Source organism: Halichoerus grypus, chromosome 10 (genome assembly GCF_964656455.1).
Source record: "Halichoerus grypus chromosome 10, mHalGry1.hap1.1, whole genome shotgun sequence".
Classification (NCBI taxonomy): Eukaryota; Metazoa; Chordata; class Mammalia; order Carnivora; family Phocidae; genus Halichoerus; species Halichoerus grypus.
In genome coordinates this window covers 115054712-115073020 of record NC_135721.1, presented here as the reverse complement: position 1 = coordinate 115073020, position 18309 = coordinate 115054712, and the positions used below count along the sequence as shown (strand labels likewise).

The window sequence follows — 18309 nt, the reverse complement described above, 5'->3', positions numbered from 1 at the left end:
CTTGTGTTCCCTCTCTCACTGTGTCTCTCTCTGTCAAATAAATAAAATCTTTAAAAAATAAATAAATAAAATAAAATGTTTTTGCCTTGTATTTGTGCATTCTCAGAAAATGTAGAACCAAGATTAAAATCTAATAAATGGCAAGAATTTTGTCTTCTTGAGGTGCATTCAGGCATTTATTAAATGTTCTTCCTACTATAATAATGATGATAGCAAATATGATAAACAGTATACAAAGAAAAAAGTCAAAAGTAATATAACTGAAACCTAAAGGAATAACAGTATCATCTCTAAGGACTAAGATGATAAATAAGACCCCTATTATTTTACCAAGTTTTTAAAAATAAAAAACATGTGTATTACTTATGTAACCTGAAAAGGTAAAGATTTTTTTTTAAAGATCATTCCAATCCAAGGTTTCAACATTAATCTGCCCAAAAAAAGAAAAGTAATTAAGAAGCTGGCTCAATTTAAATCAGCTACTCAGGCTAGCTTCAGGATGGGGAGCAGGGGAAAACAATCAGAATCTTGCTTAACAAAGAAATATTAGTATCTTTCACTGAGAATCAGACAGTGCTAAGGCAAGACACTAGTGAAGGAATCCCCCAAAATAAGTTCTAAGATACTGTCACCTTACAAAAGTCCTATTTTTATATAATTCAATCACTTTTAGGTTTTGAGGAAGATAATAATAAGGATATGGTTTGTGGCCTAATATTCATAATCCAGAAGTGAATATAAGACAGGTGTAATAAAGGGGCTCCTAGACGGCTCAGTTGGTTAAACATCCACCTTCAGCTCAGGTCATGATCCCAGAGTCCCAGGATCAAGCCCTCCATCAGGCTCCCTGCTCTACAGGGAGTCTGCTTCTCCCGCTGCCCCTTACCCTGCTCGTGCTCTCTCTCTCAAATAAATAAATAAAATGTTAATTAAAAAATAAAGACAGGTGTGATAAAAGCTAAAATAGTGGGGTGGCTGGGTGGCTTAGTCAGGTGACCATCCAACTCTTGGTTTCAGCTTGGGTCATGAACTCAGTGTCCTGGGATCGAGCCCTGTGTTGGAGTCTGCTTGAGATTCTTTCCCCTCTGCTCACCACACCCCTCACTCGCTCATGAGCTCCCTCTCTAAAATAAATAAATAAAAATTTTTAAAAAGCTGAAATACTATACAGAGAATAATTGTCCTGTAAGAAATAAATGCCATTAAAAGGATAAAGACTAAGGTTTCACTGTGTGATACAGATACATGCATGTCTGAAAAAACTCCGGTGACTCACCAAATAATTTATCTATAAATACCTACAAAGAGACCATATGGAGCCAGACTGTTAAAGCTCTTAGCTCAGGCTACAGAAATTCTATACTATAGCCAAATAGAAGCACCAAAGGTTTTTGGGCAGGAATTGTTACATTCCATAACAAATGGCATATTAGAACATTAGGAATACTAATGTGAAAGTGATACACTTGGTTGTATGGTTAGAGAAAGACAGATATATTAAATAATAATAGCAACCAAAGGATTTAAATAGACATTTCTCCAAAAAAGATACACAAATGGCCAATAAGCTCATGAAAAGATGTTCAACATCAATAACCACCAGAGAAATGCAAATCAAACCCACAGTAACATACCACTTCACACCCACCAGGATGTCTATAATCAAAAAGACAGGTAACAAGCATTGACAAGGATGTGGAGAAATTGGAACCCTCATACATGGCTGATGGGAATATAAATGGTGCGGATGCTTTGAAAAATAATTTGGAATTATTCCTCACAAAGTGAAACATACATACTATATGACCCAGTGACTCTACTCCTAGGTGTATACTCAAGAAAACTGAAAAGACAAACCTTCACAAAAACTTGTACACAAATGTTCATAGCATTATTCATAATAGCTAAAGAGTAGAAACAATCCAAACATATATCAACTGATAAATGGATAAATAAAATGTAGTATGTTCATACTTGCAATATTACTTGGCAATAAAAAGAAATGAAATACTAATGCATGCTACAATACAGATGAACCTTGAAAACATGCTAAGTGGAAAAGAAACAAAAAGCCATACATTTTATGATTCCATTTATATGAGAGATCCAGAATAGACAAATCTACAGACAGGAAGTAGATTAGTGGTTGCCTAGGGCTGAGGGTGGCTAGGAGACATGGGAAGTCCTCCAGTAATGGGTAGAGGTTTCTAAAATTGACTGTGGTGGCAGTTATTCAACACTGTGAACATACTAAGGATCAGCAACCCTCTATATGAGTAAACTGTGTGGTCTGTGAATTACCTCTCAATGCTGTCAATACAAAACAAAAAACAATAGCAACTGCCCAGACACCAATATTTAATAGGAGAGAAAAAACAAAACCTGCAAAATACCCAAGAATATCCCAAAATAAAAGCATAATTTTTATACAACTGAACATTCTGTTCATTCATTCATTAAGCAAATACTAATTCAACACCTGATATAAAAGAGCCACTGAAGATTTTCTTAAGATTATTTTTATCTTGGGGGAAAAAAGTATAGCAGTAGATCTTTTTAAGACTTACCAGTGATCTGAAGTTGTGATTTCATGGTCAGGCTACCCATTGAACCAAGCTGTGATCCACTGCCAGACATACCACACCAACGGGACGGCAAATCTGAGCATGGAAAAGGAGACACTGTAAACATCAAAAGATCCCATATAAAAAACATGTATAGCGCTAACCAGGCTATTTCCATGTCTCACTGAAGACCACACAATAATAGTGGCCTTAGCATTGCTAAATAAAATTTTCAATTCTAGTATTCATCCTGCCTAACCTATCAACAAAATGACATTGCTTATCATTCCTTCTTCCATGGTTTACATTCTTCCCTGGAGCTCCCAAGACACATTCTCTAGGTTTACGTCCTACCTCACTGATTGTTCTTAGGCTCCTCTGACAATACCTCCTGTTTTCTCCCCTCTCTTAATGTTGGAGTGCCCTAGGGCTCAGTTCTTGGTTCCCTCTTACCTCTCTATACTCACTTCCTCAAGGATATCATCCAGTGTTATGGCTTTAAATGTCAGCTATATACCAGTGAGTCCCAACTTTATATTTCTATCCCAGATGTCATTCCTAAACTCCAAACAAGTTCCCTTGGGTATCTAAAAGACCCCCCCACCCCCCACAAACTTCACACATCAAAGTGAACTCCTGGTAACAACTCCATCCTTTCAGATGCTCAGGCTAAAAACCTGGAGTCATCCTGCCTTTGTTTTTTATTTCCCTTCCTATCTTGCCAGCAATTCAACACTCTCTATTTGCAAAATATATCCAGAATCCAACCATTTCTCACCAACTCTACCATCAATCTGTTCATAGTGGCCACTGACAGCCTGACTTTTTTTTCATGGATTATGCCTCCCTCCTAAGGTACTCCAAGTATGAACAGGTCTCCCTGTTTCTACCTGGTGTCTAGCTTCTCCCTCTTCCTCGACCCCTCCCCCCTGCTCGTATTTTTGCTCGCAAATAAATCTTAAAAAAAAAAAGTTAGATCATATTCTACTCTGCTTAAACACTCAGTAACCTCTTAGTTAAAAGAGAATCCAAACTCCTTCCCCTGGCTTACAGATGCCTGACTCCATTCCACCCATGACTGACTCTCTGATCTTACCTCATATCATTCTCCCCCTTACCCATTAAACATCTAGCTTTCTTTCTAATTCTCAAACACACTAAGTCATTCCAGCCTTTGTACCTAACTGCTCCCTCTGCTTTTTCCTCTATCTTTAAATCTCTAGAGGCACCCGAGAGGCTCAGTTGGTTAAACATTCTGCTCTTGATTTCCGCTCAGGTCATGATCTCGGGGTCCTGGGATCAAGCCCCACATGGCTCGGGGGGTGTCTGCTTGAGGATTCTCCCTCTGCCCGTCCTCCAGCTCATGTACACACGCTCTCTCCCTTGATCTCTCTCTCAAATAAATAAATAAATCTTTAAAAAAAAAAAAAGCTAACATCTTGTATTTAGGCTTCAAGTTAAATATCACCTCGTCAGAGAGGTCTGGACTTACCCAATCTAAAGTAGTCATCCTATCACTTTATATGACATCACTGAAAATTTTCTAGTTTATTGACTCTAAAGTCCACAAAAGTAGGCACCTTCTCTACCTTGTTAATCAGTGCCTGGACTATTCTGGAAGTTTTTTTTTAAGTCCACAATTTCACCTGTCACAATACCTAGTATCAAAAATACAAGAAATAACAAGTATTGGCAAGAATGTTGAGAAAAGGGACCCTTGTGCACTGTTAGTAAGAATGTAAATTGGTACAGCCACTGTGGAAAACAGTATGGAGGTTCCTAAAAAAATTAAAAATAGAAATACCATATGATCCAGTAATTCCACCACTGGGTATTTATCCAAGAAAACTGAATACATTAATTCGAAAATATACGTGCACCTTATTTTTACTGCAGCATTATTTACAACAGATAAAATATGGAAGCAACCTAAATGCCCATCAGTAGATGAATGGATAAAGATGTGGTGTGTATATATATATAAAATGGAGTATTAGGGGCGCCTGGGTGGCTCAGTCGTTAAGCGTCTGCCTTCGGCTCAGGTCATGATCCCAGGGTCCTGGGATCGAGCCCCGCGTCGGGCTCTCTGCTCTGCAGGAAGCCTGCTTCTCCCTCTCCCACTCCCCCTCCTTGTGTTTCCTCTCTCGCTGTGTCTCTCTTTGTCAAATAAATAAATAAAATCCTTAAAAAAAATAAAATAAAAAATAAAATAAAATAAAATGGAGTATTAGCCATAAAAAAAAAATAGGATCTTGCCATTTATAAGAGCATGGATGGTCCTAGAGGGTATTATGCTAAGTGAAATAAGTCAGAGAAAGACAAATACCATATGCTTTCACTTATATGTGGAATATAAAACACAAAACAAAGGAACAAACAAAAAAAGCAGAGGCAGACCCATAAATACAGAGAACAAACCGGTGGTTGCCAGAGGGGAGGGGGTAAGCAGACAGGCAAAATGGGCAAAGAAAGTGGGAAGTACAGACTTTCACTTATGAAATGAGTAAATCACAGGGATGAAAGGTACAGCATAGGGAACACATCAATGGTGTTGTAATAGTGATGTATGGTGACAGATGGCACCTACACTTGTGGCATGTATAACATATAGAGCTGTCAAATCACTATGTTGTATACCTGAAAATAATGTAACATTGTGTGTTAACTATACTTCAATTTAAAAAAAAAGTCCCAGGGGCACCTGGCTGCTCAGTCAGTGGAGTATGTGACTCTCGATCTTGGGGTTGTGAGTTTGAGCCCCACATTGGGTATAGAGATTACTTAAAAATAAAATCTTTTAAAAAATTAATAAAATTTTTTAAAATAAAAATAAATAAAGCAAGTAAGTAAATAAGTCCAGGGGTGCCTGGCTGGCTCAGTCCGTAGAGCATGCTCGAGCAGTCGATAGAGACTCTTGATCTCAGGGTTGTAAATTTGAGCCCCACACTAGGTGTAGAGATTACTTAAAAATAACATCTTAAAAAGTTTTGCCTCTTCCAGAACATCAGGTAGGTGGAATCATACAATTTGTGGCTTTTTCAGATTGCCTTCTTCTACTCAGCAATATTACCAAAGGTTCCTCCATACGTTTTCATGGCTTGACAACTTTTTTTTAAAGTGCTGAATAATATTCCATTGTGTTTGTACCACAGTTTATCCATTCCCCTATTAAAGGACATCTTGCTTGCTTCCAGTTTGGGGCAATTATGAAAAAAGCTGCTATAAATATTCACATACAGGTTATTAAGTTTTCAATTCAATTGAGTAAATAGGTATACAACTGCTGGATAATGGTAAGCCTATGTTTTAACCCTGTAAGAAACTGCCAAATGGTATTCCAAAATAGTGGTACTATTTTGCATTCCTACTAGGATTGAAGGAGAATTCCTAGGCAGCTAGGTGGCTCAGTCAATTAAGTGTACCTAAACTCAGGTAGTGATCTCGGGGTCCTGGAAATGAGCCCCAGGTCAGACTTCCTGCTTAATGGGGAGTCTGCTTCTGCCTCTCCCTCTGCTCCCCTTTCCCCCACCAGCTCATGCTCGCTCTCACTCTAATAAATAAATCTTTTTTAAAAAAAAAGAATTCCTATTGTTCTCTATCTTCACCAGCATATGGTATTATTAGCTTTTCAAAATTTTGCCAATCTAACAGATGTGCCGTGACATTTCACTGATGGTTTAATTTGCAATTCCCATGACATGATGTTGAACATCTTTTCATATGCTTATTTGGAATCTATGTTGTTTGGTAGGGTATCTCTTCAGATCCTTTGCTCACTTTTTACTTGTTTTCACATTATTACATTTTAAGAGTTCTTTATATATTTTAGAAACAAGTCCTTTACCAGATTTGTGTTTCACAAATATTTTCTCACAGCCTATGGCTTCTCCTTTCATTCTCTTAACAGTGTAAAGGTTCCAAAATGTGGGTGTACGTGGGGGATGGGGGTGGTTTCCTCACACCAACGAGCAATTCTCCGACACCAGCCAGGTGTCCTACAACTTAATTCTGACACTATCCACCCAGAGATAGCATCAGATCCCACAGGTTAAGTGATCAGTCCTACAAGCTCCCCCACCCCACTTCAGATGCTAGTCCCAAGTCCAGGATGCCTTGTGCTGACTAACCAGCTACAGATTGGAGGTTCTAATGATTACCACCTTGGGTCTGATTAATTTGTTAAGAGTGGCTCACTGATTCCTAGGTTACCAGTTTATTATAAAAGGATATCACTAACAGCCAGATGAAAGAGATGCATAGGGCAAGGTATGGGGAAAAGGTGTGAAGCTTCCAGGTCCTCAGCCAGTGCACCACTCTCCCCAAATCTTCCTGTATTCACCAACCTGGAAGCTCTCTGAACCCCGTCCTTTCAGATTTTTATGGAGGCTCTGTTACACAGGTGTGGCTGATTAAGTCACTGATCATTAACAACTGAACTCAGATCTTCAGCCTTCTCCTCATTGTGGGGGTGGGACTGAAAGTTCCAATCTCTAATCACATGGTTAGCTCCAATGGCAACCCGCTTCTATCCTTAAGACATCTTCTAGGGGCGCCTGGGTGGCTCAGTCATGAAGCCTCTGCTCAGCAGGAAGCCTACTTCTCCCTCTCCCTCTCCTGCTTCTCCCTCTCCCTCTCTCCGTTTGTGTTCCCTCTCTCGCAGTCTCTGTCAAATAAATACATAAAATCTTAAAAAAAAAAAAGACATCTTCTAAAAGTCACCTCATTAACACAACAAAAGACACCTTTATCACTCTCATCACTTAGGAAATTCCAAGAGTTTTAGGAGCTCTGTATCAGGAACAGGATTGAAAACCAGATATACATTTTTTATTATAAAATCACAGTATCACATAGTGCATTTTAATAAAGTCCAATTTCTAAGTTTTGTCTTTCACGGATTGTGCTTTTGGTGTCATATCTAAAAACTCATTGCCATCTCTTCAACAAACGGTGCTGGGACAACTGCACAACCATATGTAAAAAAATTAAGTTGGACCCCTACAAAAGAACTGTGGTTGTATGTTTAGACCTGTCTAGAAGTTACATGAAGGATTGGCTCAAGAACTTCTCTTGCCTTTGTTCTCCCTGCCTGGGAGCTTCCTTCGGGCTGAGATAGCTTCCCAGGCAGTGTTTGTCAAAAGAATTTAAAAGCAAATGTATTAACCACTGCCACCTGGGGCAAAGGATAATAGGTGGGGCACACAATAGATATACTGAAAAGACTGGGAAGGAAGAGACTAGCGAACAAGACATTTGGGGGAATGAGGGCTTTGAAAAACTCTTGGGTATTATGTTAAATATAGAAGTCCTTGCACAGGCCCAGGGGTGGATGCATGCTCAGAAGGGTCAGAAGATCCTGGCTCTTAACTCTGACCTTCAGGCTCCATGCAAACAGGAAGTAAAGGCTAAGACAGTTTTAAACTGCCTGGCTAAGCACAGGAGTGTCCAAACACAGCCAATCTGCAAACATGGTAGTGTTTGGGGGGTTTTTTTGGTTCCAAGTTTTTAAGGATATCTGTCAAATCACTAGCTGACCACTAATCTAACAGAACACAGACTTTAGTGGCCATACATAACAAAGAATACAGACTATACAAAATTAGTTTGGAAATGTCACCAAATAAGCAAACAACCACAATGAGCAGCAATAAGAAACCATGAAGTGGGGGGCACCTGGGTGGTTCAGTCGGTTAAGCGCTGGACTCTTATTTTGGGCTCAGGGTCATGATCTCAGGGTCCTGGGATCGAGCCCTGCAATCCTGGCTCATGCTCAGCAGTCTGTCTGAGGATTCTCTCTCCCTCTCCCTCTGCCCTTCCCCCTGCATGCACATGCTCTAAGATAAAGAAGTAAATCTTATAAAAAAGAGAGAAAGAAGAAAAGAAACCATGAAGTGGGAGAAGAATGATTTCCAGAACATTCAAAATGTTCAGTTTTTCATACTAGCAAACCAAATTCAACACATTAAAAGGCTTACTATACTATGACCAAGTGGGATTCATCACTGGGTTGCCAGGATGGATCAACATATAAAAATCAGTGTTATAATTAAAAGGCTAAAAATCACATGATCATCACAACTGATGTAAAAAAAAAAAGCATTTGACAAAATTCAATAGTCTTTAATGATAAAATCTGCCAAACTAGGAATAGAAGAAATTTACCTTACAAAATGAAGGATATACATGAAAAGCCCACAACTTTCACTCAGCGGTGAAAAATTAAAAGCTTGTCCTCTAATACTAGAAATAAGACAATGCCAACTCCCACTGCTTCTACTGAACATAATACTGTAAGTCCTAGCCAGAGTGATAAGGCCAGAAAAAAATAAATAAAACAATCCCACTTACAATAGCACCAAAAATAAAATACTTAGGAATAAGCTGAACCAAGGAGATGAAAACTACAAAACTCAGGGTGTCTGGGTGGCTCAGTTGGTTAAGCATCTGCCTTCGGCTCAGGTCATGATCTCGGGGTCCTGGGATTGAGCCCTGCCATCAGGCTCCCTGCTCAGCGGGAAGCCTGCTTCTCCCTCTCCCACTCCCCTTGCTTTTGTTCCCTCTCTCGCTGTGTCTCTCTCTGTCAAATAAATAAATAAACCTTAAAAAAAAATAATAAACTCTAGCAAAGAAATTTTTAAAATAAAAAAAGTAACTATAGTAAAGGTTAAGGAAAAACAGAAGTAGAGATAACAAGCAAGTAACTTCAGTAAGCTACAAAGCAGACAGACCAATGCTAATTGACAGCACACTCAAGAAAGTTGACTCCTATGTTGGTAATAGAGAAAAGCCTAGAACCAAGATGGTTTACACTGTAGCATCTTCAAGAAAGGCACCAGGTAATCCTGGAAGTAGGGCGTAAAGTTAAGATACATAAGCAGGATGAAAGCTATCTACCAAGCAGTTTGATTCCTAAAAATCCCCTACTTCACACCAGAAGGCTCAGAGGTTTTTTCCTCTAGAGACAGTAAAGTAGAGCATCTCTGGAATGGGAGATGCCAGGCACAATGTAAGGATGGACAATAATATCAAAAACAGGAGAATTAAAAGACATGTTCAAACTGAATGACAAAACTCCCATCCTCCTTTCCCACTGGCTGTAGCTCACTGTAGTTAAGACTTAACCAACCAGGCAGTAGATAGGATAAGTCTTTTTATGAAGTACCCCAACATCATAAAAGGTTATGCAATAGATAACCCTATAGTGAGGTTCTCTGTTAACAAGCTTCTCCTTCCTACACACACACTCAGAGCTCCCACCCTGATTCTTAGTCTCCCATCCTTAAACATGATAAAATACTAGCAGGCAATATGAAAAGCTTCTATCAGGAAGTGATGCCAAAGAAAAACAAGGAGAACTTTAAAAAATGTATTAACATCCTCAGAGAGATGAAAAGATACAACATTCATGAAACAAAAATAGGATGCCATAAAAAAAGAACATTCAGGGGGGAGAAAAGGAATTAGGATGAAAACTGTTCCCAATAGGAACAGCCTATACGATGGAGATGGGCTACACTAATTTTGTAAGCTCGAGTAGTCTGAAATTGCCAGTTCTGTACATAGGTTGTCAAAACACTAGAATAGGGATCAGCTGATACATGCTGCTGCCAGACTGACAAAATAATTTGGTTGCCAGAGCTATGATGTAATTTTAAATAATCTTGCAGCTTTAAACTATTTTTTGGTCCCTGTTGGGACGGCTAACAACGTGTCCTATTTTTCCTATGAGACTTGACTGCAGAGTTGAGTTTTCCATTCTTTATTTTCATAAACATCTTTACATTTAAAATCCCGTTACCTAAGAAACCTTGCAATTTGGGAAAGGTTAACTAATATAATTTCCAAATACATTAAGGAAGTAATGTAGATTCTGAATGACAAATGTAGTTAATGTCACCTAACTAACCATGACCAATATATAATATTCATCATTTTATTCATTCATCACATTCATTTTAGTTATTAGATAACAAAGTATCTTCAATCTGATGCTCTGAAATAGGGAGTTTTTCTGTAAAGGACCAGGGAGTAATCATTTTAAACCTTGTGAACCATATGATCTCTGTTAAAACTACTCAACTACCTTTTTGTGTGACAGCAGCCATAAGCAACACATAAAATGAATCAATGAGACTGTGTTCCAGAAAAACTATTTACACAAATAGGCAGAAGGCCAGATTCCTTCAAGCATGGGCCATAGTTTGCTAACCCCTTGTCCTCAAGAATCAAAGTGAAAAATGGAGGTACTATTTAAGAACACCCTACTTGGGGCGCCTGGGTGGCTCAGTTGTTAAGCGTCTACCTTCAGCTCAGGTCATGATCCCGGGGTCCTGGGATCAAGCCCCATGTTGGGCTCTCTGCTCAGCAGGAAGCCTGCTTCTCCCTCTCCCATTCCCCCTGCTTGTGTTCCCTCTTTCACGGTCTCTCTCTGTCAAATAAAGAAAATATTTTTAAAAAATAAAAAATAAGAACACCCTACCAGGGGCACCTGGGTGACTCAGTCAATTGAGCGTCCAACTCTTGATTTTGGCTCAGGTCATGATCTCATGGGTCATGAGACTGAGCCCTGTGTCAGACTCTGCACTCAGTGGGGAGTCGGCTTGAGTTTGTCTCTCTCTATCCCCCACCCCATTATATAAATCTTAAAAAACAACAACAACAACAACACCCTATACACATCACCATTACAGCTGAAAACTGGGAAATATGGAAGGGCAAAATACCTTGAGACATTAGGATAAAACAATTGGATATGAGCGGAAAATCTTGTAATTAATTGTTTTACATTTTCTTCTTTATCCTCATCACTACTCCCTTCATTTGGCTCTCCTTATACTTACCATACTAATTTCAAAATTTCTCCTTATCTAACCCCAATCTGTCCATATGGTGTTGTCAAAATGTTTTTTAAGATGAATTTTCTACACCTCTAATGACCCTCACTTGCCTATTCTTTTAACTCACCTTCCACTCTCTCATATATACCACCCATGCTTCAACCATACAGAATTACTCATCCGACCCCAACACTCCATCTGTTTAATACTTCTTTGATTTACTTATCCTGTTCCTTCTATTCAAAATGTGCTCTGCTCCTTCCTTAACTTCCCATTCATCTGGTCTTCCTCTTATCCTTCAACATTCTTCTCAAGCATTTTATGTGGTAGCCTTCCCTCAACTCCAAAGCAGAAATAATGAATTTCTTCTCATCAACCTTACTGCATGTATTCCAGGAGATATTATAACATGGTAATTAATTGTGCAGGCTTTGGAGTCAGAGCTAGATCCACATATCATCACTGTTATTTACTGTGCAAAAGTGAACAAATTACTTAATCTCCGAGCCATGCTTTCTTCATCCAAAAAACAGGGATCATTTTATCGTAGTTTTAAAGACTGAGATAATACCGTAAAGTGCTATAAGACAGCTTTAAACCTAACAAGTGTTCAATAGCTGTCCCTTAATATCTGTTTGCAAATCTTTCTCCTCTTTCAAACTGTTTTCTTGAGATCAGGGGCCATTGATCTTTACATTGCTACAGCTGGACACAATGCCTGAAGCACCTTAATAGTAAGCCCTCAAATATCTGTTGAATCCAATCAACAAATATGTAAAACTTACGATAGTCAAGGTGAACATTTCTCTAACACCTCAGAAGAATTTAGGATACCTTTCTTATTAAACATTAAAAGGCTTAAAAATATCTATTACAATCCAAACGACTCACCACTGTCCAATATTTCTCTAAATAAATGGGAGCACTAGTAACCTGTACAAAAGAACCTCTACTTGTAAATAAATGAGGTTACAAAAGGGTGTTGTGTTTGTTCTTAGGTTTATAATAAAAATATAAAAGCAACCAATGAATACATGCTGCAGAAAGTTTCCCAACATAACAGTAAAAACCACAGATTTACAGACACACTTGGGTGGCTCAGTTGGGTAAAGTGTCTGACTCTTACCTCAGTTCAGGAGTTCAAACCCTGCACGGAGCCTACTTAAAACAAACAAAAAACCCCACAGATTTACAAAGATAAGAAGGCTTTTGCCCTACTAGAATTTAAAATGTGAGAAAGAGCCAAAAATAATTAAAATTATAGAAAATTGACACTGGGGGCGCCTAGGTGGCTCAGTCGTTAAGCGTCTGCCTTCGGCTCAGGTTATGATCCCAGAGTCCTGGGATCGAGCCCCACATCGGGCTCCCTGCTCGGCGGGAAGCCTGCTTCTCCCTCTCCCACTCTCCCTGCTTGTGTTCCCTCTCTCGCTGTGTCTCTCTTTTTTTAAAAAAAAAAAAAAAAGAAAATTGACACTGTGTTCTCTATATGTGCAAGTAACATAAGTAAGGAAATACAGGCTGTAGTAATTAATTTTGACTTTGTAGGCAGGGAGAATTCAGACAAGATGCCACAGAAGAGAAGCACTTGTGGGTGAAAAAGGGAATAGGAAGAGAACAGGAGATTTACTTAAATTTGGCCAACAAACAAGGCACAAAGGGGGAAATGATACAATACTAAAGAATGGACTACAAAAATCAATACACTGGGCACCAAGCCCTAGCTCTGTTGTTACAAACATTAGAAAGAAATAAAACTTGTAATTAACCAGCAATGTGAATGTCTTCCTAGAAAAGCCATAAGCCTCTATATAATACAACTAATAATAAACCTAGAAAACTGACCAGTTATCATGGACAAAGTGGAAAGCAGAAAACCTTTAAGTGAAAAAAGTAAAAAATATTTATCTCAAAAGCCAACTATTTTTGGATAACTATACAAATGTGTAAACATAAAACATATTCATAACAGGGCAACACAAAGAGAAAACAACAACAAAAGCTAGGTTGGCACTCCTGGAATTCAGATGGAGTTAAGAAAGAAAGAATATATAAAAAGATTTTAATTCTTGGCCAGTTAGAAGTCTAGAAGCCATGGTAGCCAGCCTCAAAAATGTCCCCCAAGGGATGCCTGAGTGGCTCAGTTGGTTAAGCGTCTGCCTTCAGCTTAGGTCATGATCCCAGGGTCCTGGGATGGAGCCCTACATCAGGCTCCTTGCTCAGCAAGGAGCCTGCTTCTCCCTCTGCCTGCCACTCCCCTTGCTGGTGTTCTCTCTCTCTCTCTCTCTCTCTCGCTCTCTGACAAATAAATAAATAAATAAAGTCTTTAAAAAAAATGCCCCCCAAAAATCCTTATCTCCTGATATTCAAAACTCTTGTGTAATTCCCCTGACAGTGACACATGGTTGGCTTATAAAACCAACAGAATATGGTGGAAGTAAGAGTGTACTATATTTAAAGCTAGGTCATAAAAGGCATTACAAATTGTTGCCTTGATCCCTAGGATTGCTTGTTCTGAGAAGTCAGCTACCACACTATGTAGACATTCAAGTGGTCCTATGGAAATGCCCAGGTAAAAAGGAAATGAAGCCTCCCACCAAAAGCCAGCACCAATTTGCTAACCATGAGTGGGCGACCTTGGAAGTAGATATTCCAGTCCCAGTCAAGACTAAAGATCAATGCAGCCTGATATGTAACGGATATCAGGAGGTACCAAGAGAGACCTTAAGCCACAACTGCTCAGCTAAGCTACTCCCAAATTTTTCACCCACAGAAACTGCAGAAGATAATAAGTTATTTTTTTTTAAAGATTTTATTTATTTATTTGACACAGAGAGAGACCGTGAGAGAGGGAGCACAAGCAGGGGAGTGGGAGAGGGAGAAGCAGGCTTCCCGCCGAGCAGGGAGCCCAATGTGCGGCTCAATCCCAGGACCCTGGGATCATGACCTGAGCTGAAGGCAGATGCTTAATGACTGAGCCACCCAGGCGCCCCAGTTATTATTATTTTAAGCCCTGAACTTCAGGATAATCTATTGCATAGCAATAAAACACTAACAGAGAAGCCAAGGTATAATCTTGGCTAAGTACTAGGGTAACGTAAGATCTTTGCTCTAAATTACATGAAGAAAACTTACACTGAAGTACCAACCTAACATGCTTAGAACTTATCCTGAAGTTCTTACTATTCAAATAGAAGGGTATGTACTTATCTGACATTTGGTAATGATTTATTTCTTAAAAGGCAAAATAAAGGGTAGGATGAATTATGGGAGAGTGACCATTTAATTTTTCACACAAATTGGGATGGTTCTGATTGTGAACAGGGACAAGATGAAATGCTATGTCAACAGGAATAAACCAGATCTATACTAGGCAAACCATGACATAAAGCCACACTAATTGTGGATGATAGGTATGGAAATTTAAACTGCTAAAATAAGGTAGTATAAAAGAAAAAGTATTAAATTCAGGAGGCAGCAATAAACTACAAGCATCATCATCATAAAAAATTACTAGTTTGGGCTCAGTCGGTTAAGCATCCAACTCTTAATTTTGGCTCAGGTCATGATCTCAGGGTTGTGAGCCCTGTATCAGGCTCTGCAACAGGCTCTGCACTGAACTTGGAGCCTGCTTAAGATTCTTGCTCTTTCACTCTGCTCCTCCCCGCCTTAAAAAAAAAAAAAAAAAAAAAACTAGTTTGGGGCACCTGTTGGCTCAGTCAGTGGAGCATGCGACTCTTGATCTCAGGGTTGTGAGTTCGAGATCCACTTGGGTGTAGACATACTTAAAACTAAAATCTTTAAAAAAAATAACTAGTTTGCTGAATAATCATGTGCTGGGAACTGTTGTAAAGAATTTTACATTTAGTAACTCATTTAATACAATCTCCCCATAATGAGTTGAGTAGTGGCTCCCAAAATACTATGTCCACATCTGATTTCCTGAAACCTACAAATGTGACCTTACTTGGAAAAAGGGTCTTTACAGATATAATTAGGAATTTCAAGATGATATCATCCCGGATTATCCAGGTGGACTTTAAATCCAATGACAACTGTCCTGTTAAGAGACACACAAAAAGCAGAAGAGAAAAAGGCCACGTGAAGACAGAAATTAAAATTATGCAGCCACAAGCCAACGGACACCTAGAGCCACCAGAAGGTGGGAAAAGGAAGGAAGGATTCTCCCTAGAGCTTTTAGAGCAAATGCAGTTCTTCTGACATCTTGACTTCAGACTTCTGGCCTCGAGAACTGTGAGAAATTCTCTATTTTAAGTCACCAAGTTAGAGGTAAGTTGTTATAGCAGTCACAGGAAATTAATACATTCCCTATGACATAGATACTACTATCCACATTTCACCAATGATGAAACAAGCACAGAAATGTTAAGTAATCTAATAAACCAGAAGATCTGGGGATAAGAATAAAAAGTAATAAAACAAACTGAGGGTTGCTGGAGTGGGGGGTGGGGTGGGAGGGATGGGATGACTGGGTGATGGACACTGGGGAGGGTATGTGTTCTGGTAAGCGCTGTGAATTGTGCAAGACTGTTGAATCTCAGATCTGTACCTCTGAAACAAATAATGCAATATATATTAAGAAAGAAAAAAAGAAGAAGAAGAATGTAGCAGGAGGGGAAGAATGAAGGGGGGGAAATCGGAGGGGGAGAAGAACCATGAGAGACAATGGACTCTGAAAAACAAACTGAGGGTTCTAGAGGGGAGGGGGTTGGGAGGATGGGTTAGCCTGGTGATGGGTATTGAGGAGGGCACGTTCTGCATGGAGCACTGGGTGTTATGCACAAACAATGAATCATGGAACACTATATCTAAAACTAATGATGTAATGTATGGGGATTAACATAACAATAAAAAAATTAAAAAAAAAAAAGAATAAAAAGTAATAAAACATAATAAAAAAACTGGTTTGGAAATAGTATTTGGAGGCTGGTCATGGGGACTGACTTTCCCTTCAAAATTTAGCTGAGCTTAATAAATGAAGAAGAAATGAAAGAACCATTATTTTGCAACCTCTAATGTAATAATTGAGTCAGGCAAGAATCATCAATAGATGATGGCATTTTAAAATATATCCATAAACTATTTGATACTACTCCCTTCAAAAGATGGAACCTAATACCCTGCCTCTTGAATGCAGGCCAGATTTAGTTACTCTCTTCTAATGAATAGAATGTTCATGAATAGAAAGGACAGTATGTGACTTCCAAGGCAAGGTCATAAAAAGCAATGCCACAACAATGTGTAAATATGTAATTTTGTAACATCAACAACTAAAATGGGTAGTGACAGAGCTCTAAAGTAACAGCTTTTTATATTATTGAAATTAAGCAGTTATAAATTCAAATTAGAGTATTATAACTTTAGGACTTTAAATGTAATCCCCATGGTAACCACAAAAAAGTTATAGAATATACACAAAAGGACACAAGAAGGCAATGTAAATGTTTCACTATCAATTAAACACAATGACAGTAATGAAGGAAATGAATGACCAAAAAAGCTATAACACATATGGAAAACAAAGAGTAAAATGAGGAAGTCCCTCTTTACCAGTAATTACTTTACATGAAATGGACTGAACTCTCCAATCAAAAGACAGAAATTGGCAGAATGGATTAAAAACATCATCTGATCATATGCTGTCTACAAGAGACTCATTCTAGATCCAAAGACACAAAAAGGCTAAAAGGATGGAAACAGATAATACATGTAAATTATAAATAGTAACCAAAGGACTGCTGAGGTAAGTCTACTAAAGTCACACAAAGTAGACTATTTTTTTTTAAGATTTTATTTATTTGAGACAGAGAGAAAGAGTACGAGCGGGGGGGGGGGGGGGAGGGGCACAGGGGAGGGGAAGAGCAGAGGGAGAGCGAGAAGCACACTCCCCGCCGAGCAGGGAGCCCAATGCGGGACTTGATCCCAGGACTCCGGGATCATGACCTGAGCCAAAGGCAGACATTTAACCAACTGAGCCACCCAGGTACCCCCAAAATGACTTTAAATCAAAAAAGGTTATGAGACAGGGGAGCCTGGCTGGCTCAGTTAGGGGAACATATGACACTTGATCTCAGGGTAGTAAATTCAAGCCCCATGTTGGGTATAGAGATTAAATAGATAAACAAACAAACAGAACTAAAAAAAAAGGTTATGAGACAAAAGATGTTACAATATTAATAAAAGGTCCAAAACAGCAGGAAGATACAGCAATTATAAACATTTACACAACTAGTAACAGGCCATCAAAATATATGAAGCAAAAACTAACACGTTTGAAGGTAGAAATAGACATTTCTCAGCATACTGAAAGGATTATACACCAAGTAGGTTTATTCCTGGCATTCAAGGATGGTTCAACATATAAAAATTAATCCATATAATACACCATATTAAAAGAATGAAGGGAAAAAAACCATGATCATCTCAATTGATAGAGAAAAAGCATCTGACAAAATTTAATATCCTTTCATGATAAAAACATTCAACAAAGTAGGAATAAAAGGGAACCACCTCAGTATGTTAATAAAAGCCATATATGAAAAACCCACAACAGACATCATACTCAATGGTGAAAGAATGAAAGCTTTTTCTTGAAGACCAGGAATAAAGCAAGGATGCCCACTCTCACCACTCCCATTCAACACAGTCCTGGAAGTCCAAACCAAAGCAATTAGGCAAGAAAAAGAAATAAAAAGAACCCAAATTAGAAAGGAAGAAGTAAAATTCTGTTTGAAGATATGATCTTTTATATATAGAAAACCTTAGAGATTCCACACACACAAAAACTGTTAGAACTAATAAATTCAGCAAACTAGCAAGATACAGAAATCAACACACAAAAATCTGCTGCATTTCCATTCATTAACAATCAACAATCCAAACAGGAAATT

The 18309-nt window shown here is 38.6% G+C and overlaps 1 protein-coding gene across 7 annotated transcripts in view; it reads right to left on the bottom strand.

The window, feature by feature from the left end:
* Nucleotides 1-18309, bottom strand: part of ITCH (itchy E3 ubiquitin protein ligase) — a 121690-nt gene that overhangs the window by 81850 nt on the left and 21531 nt on the right. For all 7 annotated transcript variants that reach the window (XM_078057105.1, XM_078057106.1, XM_078057108.1 and 4 more), the window contains one exon: nt 2568-2660. In XM_078057105.1, coding sequence (XP_077913231.1) covers nt 2568-2637 — 70 coding nt within the window. In that variant the 5' untranslated portion in view covers nt 2638-2660. The remainder of the gene's footprint in view (nt 1-2567; nt 2661-18309) is intronic.